General features: G+C 35.4%; 2 protein-coding genes across 4 annotated transcripts in view; both read right to left on the bottom strand.

The window, feature by feature from the left end:
* Nucleotides 1-913: 913 nt before the first annotated feature.
* On the bottom strand, nucleotides 914-12,034 carry inpp5kb (inositol polyphosphate-5-phosphatase Kb). Of its 3 annotated transcripts, XM_056247783.1 has the most exons (14): nucleotides 11,969-12,034; nucleotides 10,806-10,860; nucleotides 8,173-8,277; nucleotides 6,809-6,917; nucleotides 6,171-6,287; nucleotides 5,487-5,662; nucleotides 5,287-5,398; nucleotides 4,664-4,773; nucleotides 4,491-4,517; nucleotides 3,206-3,413; nucleotides 2,891-3,028; nucleotides 2,600-2,683; nucleotides 1,352-1,453; nucleotides 914-1,268 (listed from the first exon to the last, which is right to left on the bottom strand). In XM_056247783.1, the coding sequence occupies exons 2-14, from the start codon at nucleotides 10,850-10,852 to the stop codon at nucleotides 1,209-1,211; spliced, it is 1,395 nt and encodes a 464-aa protein (XP_056103758.1). In that variant the 5' UTR covers nucleotides 10,853-10,860; nucleotides 11,969-12,034; the 3' UTR covers nucleotides 914-1,208. The 3 variants fall into 3 exon arrangements, with proteins under 3 accessions (XP_056103758.1, XP_056103756.1, XP_056103757.1); XM_056247781.1 differs by lacking the exons at nucleotides 10,806-10,860; nucleotides 11,969-12,034 and adding an exon at nucleotides 8,954-9,208; XM_056247782.1 differs by lacking the exons at nucleotides 4,491-4,517; nucleotides 10,806-10,860; nucleotides 11,969-12,034 and adding an exon at nucleotides 8,954-9,207.
* A 4,734-nt stretch (nucleotides 12,035-16,768) lies between these two features.
* Nucleotides 16,769-21,444, bottom strand: part of pitpnab (phosphatidylinositol transfer protein, alpha b) — a 31,664-nt gene continuing 26,988 nt past the window's right edge. The window contains exons 4-11 of the mRNA XM_056247780.1: nucleotides 20,964-21,055; nucleotides 19,844-19,851; nucleotides 19,517-19,591; nucleotides 19,350-19,433; nucleotides 19,199-19,276; nucleotides 18,955-19,065; nucleotides 17,588-17,710; nucleotides 16,769-16,974 (exon numbers count right to left, since the gene is read on the bottom strand). Of these exons, the coding sequence (XP_056103755.1) occupies nucleotides 16,927-16,974; nucleotides 17,588-17,710; nucleotides 18,955-19,065; nucleotides 19,199-19,276; nucleotides 19,350-19,433; nucleotides 19,517-19,591; nucleotides 19,844-19,851; nucleotides 20,964-21,055 (619 nt within the window). The 3' untranslated portion in view covers nucleotides 16,769-16,926. The remainder of the gene's footprint in view (nucleotides 16,975-17,587; nucleotides 17,711-18,954; nucleotides 19,066-19,198; nucleotides 19,277-19,349; nucleotides 19,434-19,516; nucleotides 19,592-19,843; nucleotides 19,852-20,963; nucleotides 21,056-21,444) is intronic.

Raw genomic sequence — 21,444 nt, 5'->3', positions numbered from 1 at the left:
CAGATAATCAGACCTTCATATTTTAATGAAATTGCTTGCAATCCCAATAACATTGTTGTGTTCAACTGCTTGATTACAAAAACATAATATTTTTTAACAAATCATAAAGGGTCAAATCAACTCGTTCCACTTCCATAAATATAGTCAGTTACACTAACTGAACTAAGAGGACAGATTATATAGCCTATTTAAAGTAAAAGATAGGTCAGGCACGTCACAAATGGAAAAATGTAAACAATAAGAAGTTGAACTGCCTCTTCCTCACATAAACGACACGTACAGACAAATTTAGCACTAATACGAGTAATAAGAGGGACAGAGCTTAAACATAATGGCATTTGAACAATCGGATAGTGAATTACCTTTTTGTTATAGGTACTGAAAATCCACACACTAACATATACAGGCACTGTCATTAAGACATACAATGAAACCCTGTATAAAGAGCTGCACACTTCACCAATGTACAATAAAACTAATGAACTGAAATCACTTTCAGATATAATGAGCAAAATTAATGCAACATCATGCATTTAATGTATGATACAAAATGTATAATTGTATTTTGTAGAACTTAACGTACTGTAAAATAATACTAAGGACTTTTTCACAATTTATCTGCTGATTTTGGCATGAACTATATGAAATTATGAGTTACACTCTTACTAGTTCTACAATCCTGTTAGTTTCAAATTTGCAAAAAGAAAGAAAAAGGTATAATAAATCATGCAAGGTTTGGGAAATGTCAAATGTGTCAATCTTTGCGTGGTCCAATTCTGCAGAAATCAAGAGCTTTCTAATGAGTTTGCAGGCACAGATTCCATGTTCGCCTCTGTAATAATTGACTTTATTGAGCTCTAGTGGTAGGTACAGGTACTATACAGAACTCTCATTACTATAAGAGTACAATATGTGTGCGTGTTTACAGGAGCTTGTATGACAGATTCAGCCATTTGAGGAGAGCCATTGGTAAACACAGACAAGAAAAGAGCAGTGTGTTCAGGGACTAAACTGGTGTTGAAAAAATTTGTTTTGGGAAATTTTAAAGACTTTTAAAACACACTCATATCAGACTGTTTCAGAATCAGCTCTACCTTTTAAAACCAAACTGAACAAAGTCTGTTCACACAAGGAGAAAGCATATCATCCAAAATCAGATCTCCTGCTGTAATTTTTATATATGCCCCACAGGTTAGAAGATATTCCAGTTATTTCTCATGTCCGTTGATGTTCTCAGGAACCTTTACAGCTCGTTTAGACTCTAGAATCTGAACCCAGACACAAAGCAGGTGAGTAAAGAGGTATAGCATAACGTTAACAGAGGTCTGTGTGTGTGTTTGCGGAAACTAACCTGGAAAGTTGGACTAAACGCAATGAGGGTTTGCATATTGGTGCTGTAATAGCCCAGAACATAATCCCCTGCCAGCAGGGGGAGCTCATTTTTAATATGGACCTTAAAAAAGAAGTGCAACACTCATGTTAGACCCATCATGCAGTAATAAACAACGGTTTCAAAATTTAAATTAGACTGTAAAAGTAATAAAAATCCATTAGGAATTTGTAAGCAGTCATTATTTTATAACTTACAAACAGTCATCAGCGACACTTTTCAGGAAAACTGTTCCGTCATTAATGAATAACTACACAGGAACAAATGAGTAACGCGCTATTAGCTATTCTAGTAACTACTATTAAGTAACAAGAAATTTTGATTAACGAATTAGTAATAGCGCTCAGTTGAATGTGGTAGTTCACTATTAGCTAATCAGTAACTACTATGTTTTTCATACCTCCCAGAGAACTACTATATACAGGTTCATAATTAATGTGAATAATGCATTATGTATAATTAATTCTAAAGTGAAGGTCATGACTCATGTTTCCTTCAGAAGGAATCATTCATTTGGATCAGTATTCTAAAGTGAAAACCGTGATAACTCTCTAGTAATGGCTGAAGTCATTGTAAGCTTTTGAGGTTTTTATAAGATTTTGGATAGTAATGACTCAAGGGTTACTACATCCTTATAAAGGAATTACTAATTATTTGGATCAGTATTCTAAAGTGAAAAGCATGATTACAACTCCCTTGTAATTACTGAAGTCATTGTAAGCTTTTTGTACGTTTTTTTAAGGTTTTGGATAGTAATTCCTTCTGATGGGTTTGGTAACAATTGAGTCATTACTATCTAACCTTACAAAACCTCTAAAGCTTACAATGTCTTCAGTCAATATTAAGGAGTTATGCTTTTCACTTAAGAATACTGATCCAAATAACTAGTAATTCCTTCTGAAGGATTTGGTAATACTTGAGTCATTACTTGTGGGTTATCATAATTTTCACTTTAAAATGAATGATACATTATGCATTATTTATTTGAATTATGAACCTGTATATTGTAGTTCTTTGTAGTTCTCTGGGAGGTATGAAACATACAACATTCAACTGAGCGCTATTACTTACTAATTCATTCATCAAGGTTTCTTGTTAGTTAATAGTAGTTACTAGAATGTTAATAGCGTGTTGCTCAATTGTTTCTGTAGTTATTCATTAATGACGGAACAGTATTCCAAAGTGTTACCAGAATTTTGTCTGCCATACCGTCACAACTTCACCATTGGCAGCCACTTCATCATCTTTGACCCAGGTGAAGGTGGAGTAATCAGAGGCACTTTTGAAGCCAATCTGCATGCAAAGATATAAATCACCTCTAGTTAGTGACCCGCTTTGTGATACAGATCTCCTTTTTGTCTCTTTCTGTGTTTTTGTGCATCCATCAACCTATTTCTCTCTCTCTCTCTCTCTCTCTCTCTCTCTCTCTCTCTCTCTCTCTCTCTCTCTCTCTCTCTCTCTCTCTCTCTCTCTCTCTCTCTCTCTCTCTCTCTCTCTCACCTTGTACAGTCCGATCCAGTCCCAGGTTGAGGATTCAAAGTTTTCCAGGATGGTGTAGGTGAATGTGGCATCTTCATCTGCACTCCAGTGTCCGTCCATTGTCAGTGTGACTAGAGGCGTCTCCACCTTTTTCCTCATCTGCATGATGAGATCAAAGAGTGATACATTATATTTTTGGACTAAATGTCATGTGCACTGAAAAGTAGATATTATTATTATTAATGATTACTATAAGCTTGTTTACTTCAATTTGATTCATAGTGAAATCCATTGTCATCTTATTGATTAAATGTTTAGGAAATACATAATTCATACCTCCAGATTGAAGGTCCCAATGACGGGTTTGTGGTCACTGACCCCGTATGAGACATCAGAGGTGTACATGTCCTGCATCACCTTAACAGGATACTCATCATCGTCAACTGATGATGTTGTCGAACTATTCTCATCCTCTGTCTCTGCAGCTTTGGGTTTTATCCTCCACAAGATACGATCCGTCCAGGCAGGCTTCCGCTTTTTACCACTAATCATTGACCCATGCAAAAAAAAAAAAAAAAAAAAAAACGAGAGAGAGAGAGAGAGAGAGTAAAATACTACTATTATTAAAAAATAATAATATTAATCTAAATGCAGAGTGAGGTTGTAGTCTTGGAGAACTTAACTTTATTATAGTCTATTTTGATTAAAAAAAATCCAGTATAAACATAATATTGTGAAATATTATTAGAATTTAAAATACTTGTTTATATTTTAAAATGTACATTTTATATACATATACACCATTTTATTCCTGTGATGACAAAGCTGAATTTTCAGCAGCCAGTTATTACTATCATAAGTGTCACACGATCCTTCAGAAATTATTCTAATATGCTGATTTTGTGCTCAAGAAATATTTATTATTATTGTCATTGTTGAAGCGGCTGGGATATAGTGTGTCCTTGCAGTGTGCTGCAGTTGTGTACATGCAGACATGTGACTGTGATCTAATTCTACAATATGAAACATGCAAATGCGTCAAACATATCAGAGTGAAACATGCGTTCTACACAGTGATTGAGGAGCCTATATGACAAGTGCAAAAAACAGTTCTCCAAGACAGCTTTTAGAAGCCCAATGACACACTGACATGGACATGTGGTCATGTGTTAAATGAGATGAGTCTGTAGGAAGGGCTGGGTGGACATTGAACGGATAGAGTCGTTGGTGTATATATGATTTCCTACATTTCACTTCTTTCACACCTTGAGTTGTAATCTTGAAACAAATTCAAAGGTTTGATATACAAACTACCTCTGCTTCCATTACAGACACAGCAAAACATGAATTCCCAAACATATTTCACTATCCATATTACAATTTAGCAAACAGATGAGAGCTTAAAAGAGGGATCTGTGCTGAAAAAGTAGACACATTAAAAAAAAGTAAACACCAATCACATTACACGTGCATGGACATGAAATGCTTACTGAAACTTGAATGTTAAGTAAGAGAAGTGCAGTGTTTTACGGGGATGTGATGTGAGAGGAATTTTGGGTCATAGGTTAAGGTAGACATAGGGGCCATGCAACAAACACAAATTTTGCTTATCAAATCTTACGTAAAGCCAAACCATGTCTTCGGTGCTCTGTGTGGAGAAAGAATGATCATGATTTTCTTCTAAGAAAACACATTATACTCTCAGGAAATGGAGATCTGACACTGTTTCTACTTTCGTGCATTGAAAATAGTGTGTTTGTATTATGTTAATGATGTGTAGTGTGTAAGTGATACCTTGTATCGTAAGTCTCAGAGAAACGGTCAAATTTATAGGTGGGTTTAAAGCGCAATGGTCCCTCTTCAAACTCCTGAAGGATAGGTTCTTTCTTCTTCATCATGGTCAACTAGACCATAGAATAGAATAGAACAGAATAATGCATATTAAATTACCAGTTTCTAACACTTGTCTCTTGTTTGCAATACAATTTGACATTGGCAAGTTGCTAAGCTAATGAAGTGATACTAAACACATTTATTTATAACCAGCATTTCCCTTGACTTTGTCTGCCAAATTCAAAGCTGTGGGTTTTGTAATTGCCTTTTCTGTGCCTGTGATTCACACAGAATATTTTTGGCGACCAAAAAAACGTGAAGCAGAGCAGTGAAAAAAAACACAACGCAAGACATGATGCTACGCAAATGCAACAGTCAAACACTTCTGTGTAGAGTATGTTAACATAAAAAACAATTAAATGAAATGCAAAACTGTTTAGGACAGTCTTTAACATCTGGAGTGAGTCTACGGTGCCTAAAAATGCTGTCCTTGTAGGCAGCTCACTGGGTTTTGGTATAGAGCCGTGGACTTCAGAAAAGAGTGTATTTGCATGAATTTATCTTTGATTGTGTGTTTGCCTGACCTGATCTCTATCCCACAGCAGGTTAAAACGGCCATTGTTGATCGAGGAACGGAGAAAGTGCATCCCATGGTCAGCGATACGGAAGTTCAGATCACCAAACCAGAAGACCACCCTGGGAAAAGAAACAACGGCAATATGAGAACCACGTTGTATTTTCGGATGCATGAACATGAGCAACTTTAATCCAAGTTAGCACTGACTTGTGGTCTAGCACATTCGGTGTGTTGTACATATCGAAATCTTGCGTGTCCAGTATATATTCAAACTCATCCATGCGTTGCAGGGCGTAGTTCATATGAGCCGCCAGATGACAGTTCAGAAAACACAGCATGTGACCGTAAAATGAGAAACGCACAGAAACACCACCCTTATTTCCCTGCAAGAATCAACAATACTTTATTAGTCCAGCTATATATTATTACAACAGACTCCCTGTTCATACTCGCATTTTGATACCTTTAAAAGGATAGGTTTAGGTGATTCTTAATTTTTTTTTACTCAATATATATTATATGTACATACTATCTTTCAACAGAAAAATGTTACATGAGCAGCAAATCAGCATATTAGAATGATTTTTAAGGATCATGGGCTGCGAAATTGTGCTGAAAATTCAGCTTTGCCATCACAGGAATAAATTATATTTTAAAATATATTAAAATATAAAACAGTAATTTGAAATTTGTAATAATATTTCACAATATTTTTTTGATCAAATAAATGGAGAGCATTAGAGCTTCTTTCAAAAACACACCAAAAAATGTTTTTACCGACCTCAAACTTTTGATAAATCAGTTTTGAAGAAAAATCATAGGAATCAATAGGAAATAAGTGTATGACAGAAAGTGTCTGTGAAATGTCAGGATGTAAAGGCTGTTCTGTACCCAGTATCCAAACAGGCCGGTGCGGGTGTATGTACTTTGGATGTCTCTGATGAAAGGCAGATGGGCCTGCTTTGCAAACAATATCAGCAGCAAACCCTGCATCCTCACTGAAGTCACCTGAGGACAGCAAAAAGTTAAAGCTATTTTCATATGTCAGAGCTTCAGTGCACTTCTCAACACAAACGTCACACACGGCTTCAACCTCCACAAAACCGAGGAAACGTATTTAAGCTTAGAATGGAGTGAATGAAGTCCTTGACATTGCAGAAAGAAAATAAGGAGATTGGTACTGGAAATTCCTGGGATGTTTTCGGTGAAGTGGAATTTAGTTTTCAAAATCAGAGCTAATTAGTCATTGAAGGCAGAATGGGGCGGGCTCACATCAAATCTGTGCTTACGTTACACAAATATGCTAGCGTGAAACAATGCCTCTAGTGTGTTCATGGCCTGCAGAGAACAATGGAGCTTAACAAGCTTAATGAGGAGACGGCTCATCCTGATTCTGTCTTTCTGTTATTGTAACAGTTGCAACTGCATATAAACATATGTAAGGACACTCAAACACTTCTCTGTCTTCCACACTCTCCAAACTGAGCTTGCAATGCTAAGACACACACAGTTATTTATTTATGCTGTACCTTGATATATCCCATTGGTGCCAAAGTATCCATGAAGAGGAGGCTCCATGAATCCTCAGCAATGAGATCAGAGACATACCGAACTGGAGTGGCCTTCACTTCCTGTAGACTGAAACACAAACACATCTGCTTATATTATGTCACATCACTGTATATATGATGTGATAGATTACATAGAAACTGTAATCTGTAATATATATATATATATATATGTTACATCACGTGTACTGTGCAAGACTAACTGGGATTAGTCACAGCACTTGCATAATGTTGGCTTGTTGCTTCTTTTGCTGTCCTCATTTGTAAGTCGCTTTGGATAAAAGCATCTGCTAAGTGATTAAATGGAATGGAATGTAAATATGACATATATGTATCATGTGACACTAAAGACTGGAGTAGTGGCTGCTGAAAATTCAGCTCTGCCGTCACGGGAATAAATGACATTTTAAAATGTATTAAAATAGAAAACAGTTATTAAAAAATGAAATTTTTCACAATACTGTTTTTACTGTATTTTTGATCAAATAAATGCAGCCTTGGTGAGCATAAGAGACTTGCCAACCTACATTTTTGAATGGTAGTGTATAGTTAACATTTAAAAATTGACAACCTTTTTTTAGTATAAACTGTAAAAAATGATCGTGATTTTAACGGTAAAACACTGTAGAAATGCTACAGTGAAAAACTGTTAATTGGTTAACAGAAAGTTTAAATAACTGTGATATATATAATGGTACATTTAATTTAATTTTACTGTAAAATACCGTTAAATTTACAGTTTTTGGAAGTGAAAAAGAACAAGTCATTGTATAATTTACAGTGAAAAAATGTAAATTGACATTCCCACAATTCCCTGCGTGACACTTCATATTTGATGTATTTTGTTTTTAAATAACTTGTTTCTTCATAATTTTCTTAGTTTTTTTCTAATCAGTTATGTACATTAGGGTTTTATGTTACATTTAATGTTGTTAAATTAATGCTTATTGCATTTTTTAAATTTCAACATGTTACCATGATGGTGTTTCATGTTTGTGTGAATGACACTGTGCAGCTTCTGTATTATTATTAGTATTAACTCTCTTGTGGAAGAGCTGCTTATGATGAGCTTTGATTGACCATTTGACTCTCATCACTGCTGTGATTGTTGGCTGTCAGTGTATTACAATGGAAAAAAAACAGATGTTAATACTTCAAAAGGATAATGAAATATCAGATAATGAAATACGGTTTATCGCTGTAAAATTATATACGGTTAAAAGTTGTAAAACCTAAAACGTTGCTACCGTATTTTTAACAGGAAAACTCTGGTAACCACAGCTGCCAGGGTTTTCCTGTAAATTTAACAGTTTTTTTTAACTCACCCAATCACATAGAGGTCAGTGGCCGGCTGTGAGTCAAGCTGCAGTAATGTCCTCACATCAGCTGGTGGCTCTGCTGTGCTAACATTCCACGTGACCATGTGCAGCCTGAACAATAGAAGACAGAAACTGAAAAGGGCTGTGTTTAAGTCCAATTTTTTATGCCCTTCCCTCGGTCTCGTTCACTGGGATGTACGTCATTGCTTACGAGTGCCCACTACTGGCAGAACCCTCGCAATGGCTTTAAATGGAACGCCCTAAACCCTTGATCACTTGGAATCCACAAAGTGATCCACAGGTGAAAATGATAACAATACAATAAACTATAACAATCAGCTTAAGGTAGCCACAAGTATTATGCGGTTAAATGTCAAAATAACTCCAATATCATACACTAGAGTTGTGTAGAGTCTAAGAATCTGCTGGGACGTCACAATCGTGTTGCATTGTGGTCTATGGATCTGCCTGAAGTGTACGTATATCTCGCTCCCTCAGTCAAAATCAAGGGATCGAGGTGCTTAGGGAAGCTTAGGTAAGTTTGCTAATGTATGTCTAAAAGTGAAATTAAACACAGCCTAGGAATGAATTAATGAATGAAATCAACTCTGAATTGCATATTTGAGGAAAAACTTGTGGAAAGGGATCAAATATATTAGATAAACATTCAGAGAACTTGCTGGCAAACAACCTACAAATGACAAAATCCACATTCTATCCCTCCAACAGAAGTCTAACTAAAACTCATTTTCAGATATGAACTCTAAAAGTCAGTGACTCAATACACCTGAAAGACTCTCTGTTGGTGTATCGTCCACATAGGTGAAAGGCTTCGTCCAGCGTACGGGACACTTCCTCGTTTGCCTCATCATCTGAGCTGAGATCCTCCAAGCAAGTGAGCAACTGAGCGAGCCGTTGGCGAAGCATCAGCCGTGCTGAAGTAGACTGAGATGCCATGGAGGACATACTGTCAGAGCGCACACGTGGGAAGTCAAATGTGTCTGACATCTTTTTGCTATTCTTCCAACACAACTGATAATCTGAGGCCTGGTTTATGCAAACCAAGAGTTCATCTGAAGTGAATTGATTTATTCTTTGATTCTCTATCCTACTGGTTGTTTTTTCTTAGCTTTAGATGTCCAAGAAACTCCATATATCCAAGAGCTGGTTTAGGTTTAGCTGATGCAGAATCCACATTCTGTAGTTCCAAGGCTTACATTTCTAATTTATTCTCAGGAACAGTTCTCATTCTCAAATCATTCTCCTTTCCCCCCAAAAGAAACCTCAGAAATCCGTCAGAAATCAAGTAGTTAGCGGTTGCGGTAAATGAAACCCTTTTTGCTAAATGTTCTCATTGCATCCTGTTGCCTGAATGAACGAGTGTGAGTAAAAGCATGCGTTTTGGAGAGTGTTTGGGATTAGGAACTGTAATCTGGAGCAGCGGAGAGCCACGTGAATGAGGCCAGGAATACGAAATGCAAAAATCACTAGCAGGCCTGATCTCCAAATCACTGTGTGTATTGTTGCAAGTCTTGAGCGACGCAAGTGAATGTCGACAGATGCTAATCCGGTTTATTTAAGTTTTGGCCTCAACGCTGTGAATATTTCTTGGACCCTACAAGAAAAAAACTAAGATAACTAATTTTGCTAAAGATATGGGGCAAGGGTTGAAAATGTGAGAACATAAAGACAAACTTTGGTATCAAACTTGTAGTTTTAAGTCAACTCTGGATGAGCGAGATTTTACTTCCTTGGAGTTTAATTTGAACTCTATTGGAGTCGAATGAACCAATTGCCTATTAGCAAATTCCCCTACAATGTGAGAGATAGCATTCCATATTATCTGATAAACACAGCTTTTAAAATGTGGTTATCTCTTTAGTTTAATGCCAAAAGCAAACCTTTTCTGACTCATAGTATTGGTGTTCATGTTGAAAAAGTATATATATTATATATTATAAATTAAATATTTTAAATGAATAGCAAATAAATATTGTACTAATAAAACATATTTTAAAAATAAAGTCTGTTCAGTATTCAGTTGCCAACATATATCTTTGACAATTTGTGCTCATCTGAACACCTTATGTTTTTCCCAGTTTAAATCAGGGAATTTGTACTAAGCACCAAATTAGTACAAACCAACAATACAATTCTCAAATGCAGGCTAACTATCTTTCCACCTTGTTGCTCTATAATGCAGTCACATGCAAATTCTTAGGGGCAACGAAGCATTCAGCAGAGAGAGAGAGAGAGAGAGAGAGAGAGAGAGAGAGAGAGAGAGAGAGAGAGAGAGAGAGAGAGAGAGAGAGAGAGAGAGAGAGAGAGAGAGAGAGAGAGAGAGAGAGAGAGAGAGAGAGAGAGAGAGAGAGCAGGCACATAAGGACAAAGCAACTGGTCTTGTGATGAACATTTGAACGAAACACCAACATTCATTATTTGGTTCCATGCAATTAAGAAGAAACAGTCAGTATGATGGACATCAAATCTACATTTACCAAACTTTCCACTTTGAACTCCTTTCACTTCCTCTCCATCTCTCTGCCTCATTTCTTTCATCTCAGTCTTGTTATTCTGAAGTGAAGAGGATTTCATTGATCATTGAGGATTTCAATTGCATTGATCAAGGACGGTGTTACCTGAAAGCCTGATGTCCACCTCTGGATCCAACATTTTGTGCGCTCATAATCAGATCTGTTCACACACACAAAAAAACATAAACACGCATGCATAATTCAAACATTAATCTAATCTAAAAGAGTTAATCCTGTCTTATTCAAGCTGAAAAGCTTTTTAAAATGATGAAATAAAAATCTGGAGGTTAACTGATTGGATCAGTGATGCTCATATTCCCCATTAAAAACAAATGCAGATACACATTAGACATTACACATTTTCTATGATAACTGTTTTTATAAATTAAAAAAATAACGCATTTTGTTATTTGTGTGGTTCTCAAAGTAAAAGAAAATCCTTTAAAAAGGCTGAAGACCTTAGAATAATTGTATTTTGTTGCGTCCAAACGGCTTTTCAAAGAAACAAAAATATGTTGATCATATATTTGTGATATGAAAACCAATGATAAAGCGAAAATACATGTTTTCAATCCAGATCATAACGGAAAGAGCTGTAGCTACGGCTGCTATGGTTACCTCAAGCTAAAATGACTTCTGTTCGCGATTTATTGTGCTGTACCCTTAAGCCTAGTTGTAGGCTAATATAACTGTTATGATTACTGAAATGTTGTTTGATAGCGCTGAAAACATACTTTTAAGGACATACGCTTGTTTGATTCGCGTTTTTGCTTTGTCTAACTTAGCCTAACGTTATTGATACGATAGTCTGACTAACTTACAGTGTCAGAATGCCATGAAAGGCGCATAAATGATTGTATTATTATTATGACTAGTATTATTAATAATAATTGAATGGTTATTGTAATGGCATAAACGTCGTTTTTCAAAAACATGTCAAGCGTAACAAATTCTTACAGACTAATTTAATTTATACCTTTTGAAATTGTATCCCTTTTATCTATTCTTTGTAACAACGAATTGTGCTGTTTGTCATGGCTACAGCTTGTATAGGATTCAAACAGCCATCGAATAAACTTCAAATATTTGGGATATTCATTAAAATATTACAACAACTAACGTAAGCTTCTCTAAAGTAACGTTAGGCTACCGTCACGAAATCAAAATTAATCAAAGTCCTTACTAAGTAACTCTAAAGAATAAGCCAAAGAAAATCGCAGTCATCCTCGCGCACAGAAAAACAACAACAACAACAACAACAAAAATACCTTTCAGCCTCGGTCTTGTGCAGATTCTGCAGGTGTCTTGAATTATCTATTCCGTGCTTTACAGGTAGGATACAGTGTGAAAGTTTGGGGTTTTGTTTTTACACCCCTTCGCTTCTCACCAATTCACAGAAACCTCTTAAAGCCACAGTAGCTACTTATTGTTTCATAATATAAAAGCCTAAAAGGTTTAGCTAAGTTATGAAAGACTCGACTGTGTCTAAACTATGCGTTATCGCAATCCTTTTGATTAGGTGAAAACAGAGGGGTTCTCTGTTGACTATACATAAATGTAAAACATTTGCCCTTTCTATTATCTGCATGAAGTCTAATATCATGAGTTGTTGTTATACATCACAGAGGCCTTTAAAAGAGTTACAGCGATATTAACATAAAAAATAAACCATTTATAATTCATGAACTTGCTTTTAGACTCTATACCATGATGGTTTATACAGCCACAATGATTTAAGTAAGGGATAGCCTACATGAGTTTTATACACTCTCTTTGTCTGTAAAGAAAGAATTATCTTGACTATAAAGATTTAGGGCTATTATTTGTCATAAACATGACAGCCGTTGAGTGAGCTTTCAAAGCTGATCTAAATGAGGACTTCTTATAGGGACCAGAGATTGCTTTCTTTGATGATCTCAAAGCTGAACTAATCGATTTACCTTATTGTGTTGTACCGGTATCGAGAACTAATCAGTTCTTAAACAATTAAACATGTCATATAACTGTAACTGTGAAAATGCTATCCAAATATCGGTATAGAGTATTAATCAGTACATAAACAATTAAACATGGTACATATAACTACTGTGAAAATGCAATCCAAGTGTCTTAATCAAACATTCCTATTTCTGAAGGACTCATAAGCAGGGGTTAGTTTAATCTGGCTTCATCTGTTTAAATCCTGATTAGGCTGAATGAAGTTTCACTGAATGAAGGGAGGGTTTTCAGTGACCCCCATCCTTGTTTATGTATGTGTTTGTCCTGAGTGGGGTCATTGAATGGGTTACAATAACTAGACATGTTTACTATGGAAATTATGAAGAAATTGGTTTTATTTGCATGAGGACAATAAATGAAGGGGGAAAGATTGGAAAATGTTGCAAGCCAGACCCAAACTCATGTCACCTAAATATGAGCAACAGCTCAGAACGTGCACTAGGGTAGCAGCTAAAAAAACAAAAAAAAAAAACATTATAGTTCTTAAAACTGAAAAACATGTAAACCAGTGAAACACTACTTTTTAAAAGTTTATTTATTTTTTCACATCTCCAATGTAGTTTTATTGGAAGATAAGATGACAAAAGGCACAAATTCACAGTAAAATAAATAAATAAATAAAAACAAATAACATGACAAGGTGAGGTGAAAGAAAATAAATTCATATTTTTTTTTTTTTGTATTTCTAGAATCATTGGGTTTTAATTTCGACAACAAATTGTGAAATCTAACAATAACATATCTATGAGAAAATCCTGTTTATCACAATCTGCCTCACATAATGGTAACAACTGTTGATGAACAGTTCATGTGGATAGTTCCTTTTATAAGCCACCTGTCATTCAAACACCAACTTGGACTGATCAAGTTTCAATCGAGTCTCTTGAGGGAAGAATGGCAACCAAAACCCCCCAAAAAGGGCTTTTTCTCAAGCACAAAGGTCATAAACGTGGCTTCGTTCACAGTGTAAGCTTTGAAAGCAATTTGAAAGTGGGAGATTTCTACAGCTCACAGCAAAAATACAACAACAATCAATGAATGAAAACATATTTAGACACCATCCTGCCAAAGAGTAGCGGCGAGGGGCGGAGCCAGCGACAGTGATGGGCGGGGTTATCTGAAGATTCTGTTATAAATTGTTCAAATCACTTATAATCTAGTTTATAATTCCCTACACCAGCATACAATGCAACAATTTGTTCAAATTTATCTTAAAAAAGAGAACACAGTAACTTCACCCAGATAACATCCAGCCATTACTAAACTGCTAGCTCTGGTTGAGTTGATGGAAGGCTGTAGCCTGGCAGGATAGTCTGAACTATATTTATAGTTATATATATATATATATATATATTATGTGTTCATCTACATTTATTTATATACTATATACAATTCAATACATAAATCCATACATCACTTTGATTAGACTCAGGACCAACACAGTTCTGGTGTATCGGTGGTTATATTATGATGGTAAATGTTTACCTGCATTCACTTCCTAAGAATTCAACATAATTCTATGGGTGTAATTTCATTCTGTCAGAGTGAATTTAGGTGTGACGATCTTACATCATGGGTCCTGAGCATTGGCTGAAAGAAACACAAGGATGTAAACCTTTTGTTTTAGTTACATGTTGGATGTCCCTCACGCGAAAACAAGAAACACTGAGAACTTCAAACGCACATACATCCATACACACATTACGTTACTAAGAAAAGACTGATTTAAAAACCTATACGCAACCCATTTCAACTTCCTTAGCCGATTCCATATCAATAAAACTAGGAGCAAATGGAAGTGAGAGTATATTTGTATTAAAGTCCTAGGACGCGACATTCTGAGGGGGTGGACTATACACTCCTAAAGTCAATAGGACTATACACTCCTAAAGTCAAATATGTTGATTGGAAGGTTTTGAGAAAGGAGGTATTATTGCTAATATCTGGATAAATGCACCTTTATCCTCATGAGAAGTTATAAAAGGGGAAGTAAGAAAATCAATCCTTCAATAAAAAATAAAGGTGAGACGAAAATAAACATAATACATTTATGAATATCCTCCTTGAGCACCACTTCTGGTAGTGACAGAATAGTCAGGAAAAGTAACGTTCTCTATAATAGTATTAATAAGGTTTCAATAAATAAACCTTTTATGAAAGATGTCAAGGTTTAGCGTTACCTCTTCAAGTTCTTTTCAATACGGTTGAGACACTGACTAAAGAGGGCGGAACCAGATGTTGTAAACCAATCAAAAACAGATGAGAGGGCGAGCTACGCCTACTGTACACCTGTTCTTTTATTAAAATTAATTAATTAATAAAATAACGAGCAAAATAGCACATTATCACACACAAGGCAATTATGCATGAGAAGAGAGGACAATGAAAACCATTAATATTGACTGATTAACAAACAAACAACAATACTTTTAACTTCTTATTTCAAGAATGTTATACTGTTTGATGTAGCAATGCTGAGCTGATTTTAATAAACCATCTGTTTTGCTTTAACATATGAACTGTACTTGCAGTCTGAAGCTTTAACGTGACCAAGCAGCTGCCAGTCAAGATGAATCCACAATGCATGTTACAAATAAGGGTCAGGATGAAGGGACTGTGATTGTACACTACAGTAGGCTATACTATAAAGAGACACACTTTCAGCTTGGATCAGCTGGTAAATAAATTTAAAAGTGGGTAGAATAAAATGAAAACAGAGCAACAAAAACAACTCACTACTTGATTAAAACAAAACAGAAAAAACGTCTTGGTCCGCAAAAAAAAAAAAATCACTTAAAAACCCTGTTTGTACACCTGTCACAATAACTCCACTGCCAATAGATATTCTGAATATATATATATATATATATATATATATATATATATACGCACACACAAATATCATCTGCTTAAGATTAAACTCATCTTAAAACACAATTCTTTCGAGCTCCAGATTTAAATATAATGATTTGACATCATAAATGACGAACTGCTGATCGTCCCTGTAATAAGTATAAAGTAGGTAGACTTCATAAAGTGGGCATGACTTTTGAACCAGACAAGTAATAGCTTATTTAACTAGTCAATGTGCTCCATTGTCAGACAGAAAGGAGGAAATGGAGGATACTCAGGACAAACGGCCACGAATAGGGCTGGATGAAGGACTGATTACGATTAAAAAGACAAGTTGCTTTGATTTGATTGAGGGAAGAGATGCTGCTGGTCTCCACCTAAACTGAGAGAGATTCAATGGCAGGAGAGAGAGAGAGAAAACAAGAGAATTCGATTACTTTAAAAGTTAAACACCACAGTTATGTTCAGTTATGTTACTGATATGCTACTTACTAAAAATATTGTCCAGTACTACTTTTAAAATGTAGTTTTTAAGAAATTAATACTTTTACTCAAAAAGGAAGCATTCAATTTTTTTTTTTTTTAAACATTATACATTATATAACATTATATATCAATAAATATTTATTGAGCATCAAATCAGCATATTAGAATGATTTCTGAAGGATCATGTGACACTGAAGACTGGGGTAATGATGCTGGAAATTCAGCTTTGCATCACAGGAATAAAGGACATTTTAAAATATATTAAAATAGAAAACAGTTATTTGTAAGTGTAATAATATTTCACAATATTACATTATTTACCATATTTGTTTTATAAAATAAATGAGAATAAGAGACTTCAACCCCAAACTTTAGAACTGTAAGTTTAAAATAATTTACATGTACCATATAGATAGATATTATTATTCCATCATGTTGCATGTCATGTTCAATTATTAACATGTCACAATGCATGTAAGCGGCATATTATCAACTTGAAAATACATACGTTCATTTTACATTTTTCTTACATCCTTTTTAAAAATGCTTTTCATTTTTGTTCAATCAAACAACAAAATAGAGATTGTGGCTGTAATTACACCCGGTCCATGCAACACAATGGCACTGAAAGTTCAAGTGCAATGCACCGTGGAAGTATTCTAGGCATACACAAAATCTGCACACTGTACATACCATGTAAACTGCAACATAATTAATGTTAGTATTATAGTATATTAGCGCAAACATGTCAGTTTACTGAGTCCATATACTAGGAAATATGACATTATTTTTCAGTTCTCAATTGCTGTGTTCGATAAATGACGTTAGGGGGCGCTAAAGATCGTGAATTACCTTTATGAACAGCAGCATCCAGAAACACAGAGCAGCCTCAGTCTTCAAGAGCCACCATTCCTTTCACTGGATCCTTCACTCTCATCTGAAAGACAGCAATGGAGAAAGATGAATGCGTGCTTACTAAGTGAATTACTCCTTGCGGAAGAGGAAGGGGCTAAAGATTTCATTCAGGAAGGACTTATCCTGATTTGTCATATCGTTTTCACAGATTACGGAACGCTTGTGGGAGTCGAGGGGGAGACACTGATTTCTGGGATAGTCATTTAAAGTGTGAGAAACTCGGGATGCCGCCAATACATGACGTCACTCATTCCCTGGACGGCACCTGAGAGCGCTGAACTGTGACCCACTTCATTCTGCTGCCCCTTTTGTTCACAGCGACTGGACCTCATTATGACCTACATTCAATTATTCATCTGCCTTGTTACACGTTATTGTCTTTGTACTGTGGGAAAATGTGTGGCGGGCCGAATGTGACAACAGAACATAAACAAAAACTCAATCTCACAACAAATGTATTCAATTGTCTGTACTCTTCTGTAAAATCCTACAACAAAATTATCTCAGAGCAATTAGCTCATTAGGGTAACGGGCTAAAATTTCATAGTTCAAACTGAGAAACAGAGATCAGGGATGATTTTATAGTGGACAAAGACAGTGTAAATGTAATTCTGCTGCAGGGCGTCTCATCTGACCTCATCCAGTTGCCTCCTGGTGTCTTCCTCCATTCTGCGGATGTCGTCCATGTTCAGCTCGATCCATTTATCAATCCAACAGAACAGCTGCCGGTGGAAATTAGTGAACAAGCGCTTCTCTTGCTGTTAAAGGAAGAAAGAGGTACAAAGTTCATTTTGGAAGGTGAATTTTGTGTAGTTCTAACTGAAGTCCACAAGATGCCATGAAATGCCTATTTAAAGTCAACATGAAATGGCGATCACAACCGATTTTACTTCCATAATAATAATTTTTAAAAAGTTAGAAAGTTGATCAGGAATTGGAGAACATGCTTGTAAGTTAGTGGTAACTGTCATTTTATGATGGTATTATTTGTATATGTGGAGAAAATAATAAAGAAATGGGGGAGGTAACTATTTAACTTGACTATCCTTACCAAAATGCCCAAAAAACAGATTTCAACCCATACATTTCCATTCAAAAGTTTGGGGTCAGTATTCAGTATTATTTGATTAAAAAGAGAAAAACTGTAAAAACGGTATATTGTTAAATATTACAGTTTAAAATAACTTTGGTATATATATATATATATATATATATATATATATATATATATATATATATATATATATATATATATATATATATAAATAATTGAAGCATGGCAGTTGATTGGTTGATTAGATAATTGCATTAATGAGAAATTGAACAGGTGTTCCTAATAATACTTTAGGTGAGTGTATATATATATGTGTGTGTGTGTGTGTGTGCTGTTAAAGGGATCATGTGACACTGAAGACTGCAGTAATGGTGCTGAAAATCATATATATATATATATAATGTAAATTATTCTTGTGATGCAAAGCTGAATTTTGAATTTTCATGTCACATGAACCTTCAGAAATCATTCAAATATGTTGATTTGCTGCTCAAGAAACATTTACATTTTATTATTATCAATCTTGAAAACAGTTATGCTGCTTAATATTTTTGTGGAAACAGTGATACATTGTTTTCAGGATTCTTTAATGAATAGGAAGTTCAAAAGAACAGCATTTATGTGAATTAGAAATATTTTGCCATTTTATAAATATCTTTACTGACACTTTCGATCAATTAAATAATAATTCTTACAGAATAAAAGTATTTCAAAAATCTTACTGACCCTGAAACCTTTCATTGGTAGTGCATAATGTGGTTTGGATCAGGTTGGTAAACATCAGATTTTGTGGGGTTTTTGACTTAAAATATAAATAAATTTGAGTAAGAGCAAAGCCTATATATGACAGGTGAAAAAAAGAGCGCCAAAATAAGTCCTTACAGAAAATATGATACATTTTAATGTCATGTTAATGAATCACATAATGTAGATGTTTCACGCACATACCTTTTGAATAAAGTTTTCCACTTTGTTTTGCAGGCCCCACCACTTGAACTTGACAGTAACCAGTTTGTAGGCACACATGTGTGGGCAGTCTGTCTTTTTAGGTAGTTCTTTCTACACAGATCCAAAAATCCATTAAGCATTTGTACATCCTTTCCCATTAATAAGCTTCCCACTCATACATCAAGCATGCACATTTACACAAATGTTACACCAGTACACAGTCATTAAGGATGCTTATAGATACCTTCCAATCCGGACCAAGCGGCCCTCTTCCAGTTTTTACAGACTTAAACTTAGTGGGGTCTTCTTCTGGTTTATAGTCCTACAGAGAGATGACACTGATCATATTAGAATGTAACTGGAGAAGGTAACTACTTTATCTTAGTGAAGCTCACCTTTGGCTCCACCTGACTCCGGTCTGCGATGTCTATGTACACCACATCTACCTTCTTCCAGGTGTCTGGGTCTAAACCGTGAACCTATACAGATGACCGCAACATGAGTGTCAGGTTTTACACAAAACTGTGGTGTTCACACAAACATCATACATTACAATACTTACATTATCCTGCTGCCCCATGTCAGGTTTGTGCCACGTCTCGATCTTGATGAGGAAGTTTTCTTTCATATACTCATTCTAAGACAGAGATAATCAATGAACAAACTGATAAAACTATAACTGATCAACAGACTTTAGAGTGACTGCATGGATGTGCGTCCTCTCTCCTTTCACTGCAGCTAAAGTTACTGTCTTGTCTTTCACTCTCAAACAGTGTTTTATGTGCTTGTGATATACATCTACATGTTTAACATGTTTGTTCCGTCATATGACAGGTTGTACAAGAAAAAGTCCTAAGTGTGTGTATACTTGTGAGCAGTGCATACTTACAGTGATTACTGAAGTGATGCAGGACAGGCATTAGAAAAGAAAGATGATATAAATTAGAACATTTCTGTTCAAGAAAACAGCACGTCTCATTTAAGACCATTCCTAATTTTATTTAATCTCATCTTAGTCCATATGAATTCAACCTGGAAGCAAAAATACTGCAAATAATATCCATAACAAAACTGTTTTTTTATTTGTGATTTTATTGTTGAAAGCTGGCTTGAATAGACAATTCTAAATACTAAAAGTCTGCATTCAATTTAAATTGACCCTATAAATGCATGTTATTGATCTTATTGCAATCCATGCATGTTTCATTTTTAGACATTTTTGACATCAAATGTTCTTTATCAAAATGTCTTGATCTTGAATTTGAACTTGATTTCCTCAACTTTACACTCAGATGTACGTCACAAAACGTAAGAAAAGATCCCTCACTACTACAATTTCATTGCAACTTTAAGATGTATCATTTCCTATTCTTACAAGGTATTAAGGTTGCCAACTTGTGCAGTGAATATTTCTGAAATTTCATATTGATTCCTGAAACAGATGTTTGGACCTTTCCTGTGAAGGAAATGTAAGCTGGAGCTTAATTGAATACCACTGACACACTACAATGTTCCTGTATCTGTAGACACCTTGACATTGACAGATAGCTGGCTGGAAAACTCTTTTTTTTTCTAACAACTTACAGATTAAGAGGACAACTGGCCAAAAAATAATTTTGTTATTCAATGTTTTAAATACTATTAAATTATTAAAAAATGTATTACTACTCAATACTTGCCATATCAACTTTTTACAGTTTATTCAAAAGCAAACCTGTAACACTGCAACAAGATTTGCAAATATCTTGATGAACAGAGTTCAGCAAATGGAGAGTCTGCCATGTATGTGGCTGTGAGAATGATGTGAAGGGAATGTGTCAGTATAATCTCAGTTTCCTGTGCTGTAACCCCACTCCTTCTCAGCTCAAACAGTGAATTATTCAGTGCCCGAGAAACAGAGAGAATCAGATAGGATAATAATAAGAAAGCAAGAGGAACAAAGACCACATGAAAAAAAATGTAGGCTTGTGTCATGTGTGTGTGTGTGTGTGTGTGTGTGTGTGTGTTACCTGTGCGACAGTATGGGTAGGCGTTCCAAGCTTTCTCATGAATGTTCAGCGCTGATGCAGGTGCAAGCATTCTTACAAACGATGGGACTTTACTGGAAAAACAAAAATGCAAATGAGATGTAGAATTTTTTTTTTTTTTTACAAATACCACATTTAACGTGAAATGTGTCTCTTTTTTGTTAAAATACTTTGTCCAACCAATTGCACTGTTTGTTTGAGGAATTTAACCAGGGCTGCGTTCAGCCCCGACAAAACGTTGCACAACGTATTTTAAACAGAAACGGTGATGCGTTGAACGCACTGTTCTGATGACGCAAGAGTTGCAACTATGGCACCTGAGAAGGCCATTCTTTGTGAAGAATTTTCGGAGCCTGATGAAGTCGATATAAATATGTGTTTAATACTACAAAATATGCCCGTTGTTACAGTTACTGCACTTGCCGCCCAGAACACAAGAGAACATCCCAATCGAGTGAAGGTA

The sequence above is a fragment of the Rhinichthys klamathensis genome, unplaced genomic scaffold (assembly GCF_029890125.1).
Source record: "Rhinichthys klamathensis goyatoka isolate OS25496 unplaced genomic scaffold, OSU_Roscu_1.1 h1tg000050l_1, whole genome shotgun sequence".
In the NCBI taxonomy this organism is placed as follows: Eukaryota; Metazoa; Chordata; class Actinopteri; order Cypriniformes; family Leuciscidae; genus Rhinichthys; species Rhinichthys klamathensis.
Note: the sequence above shows the minus strand (reverse complement) of the source record. Positions and strands in the feature narration are given on the sequence as shown.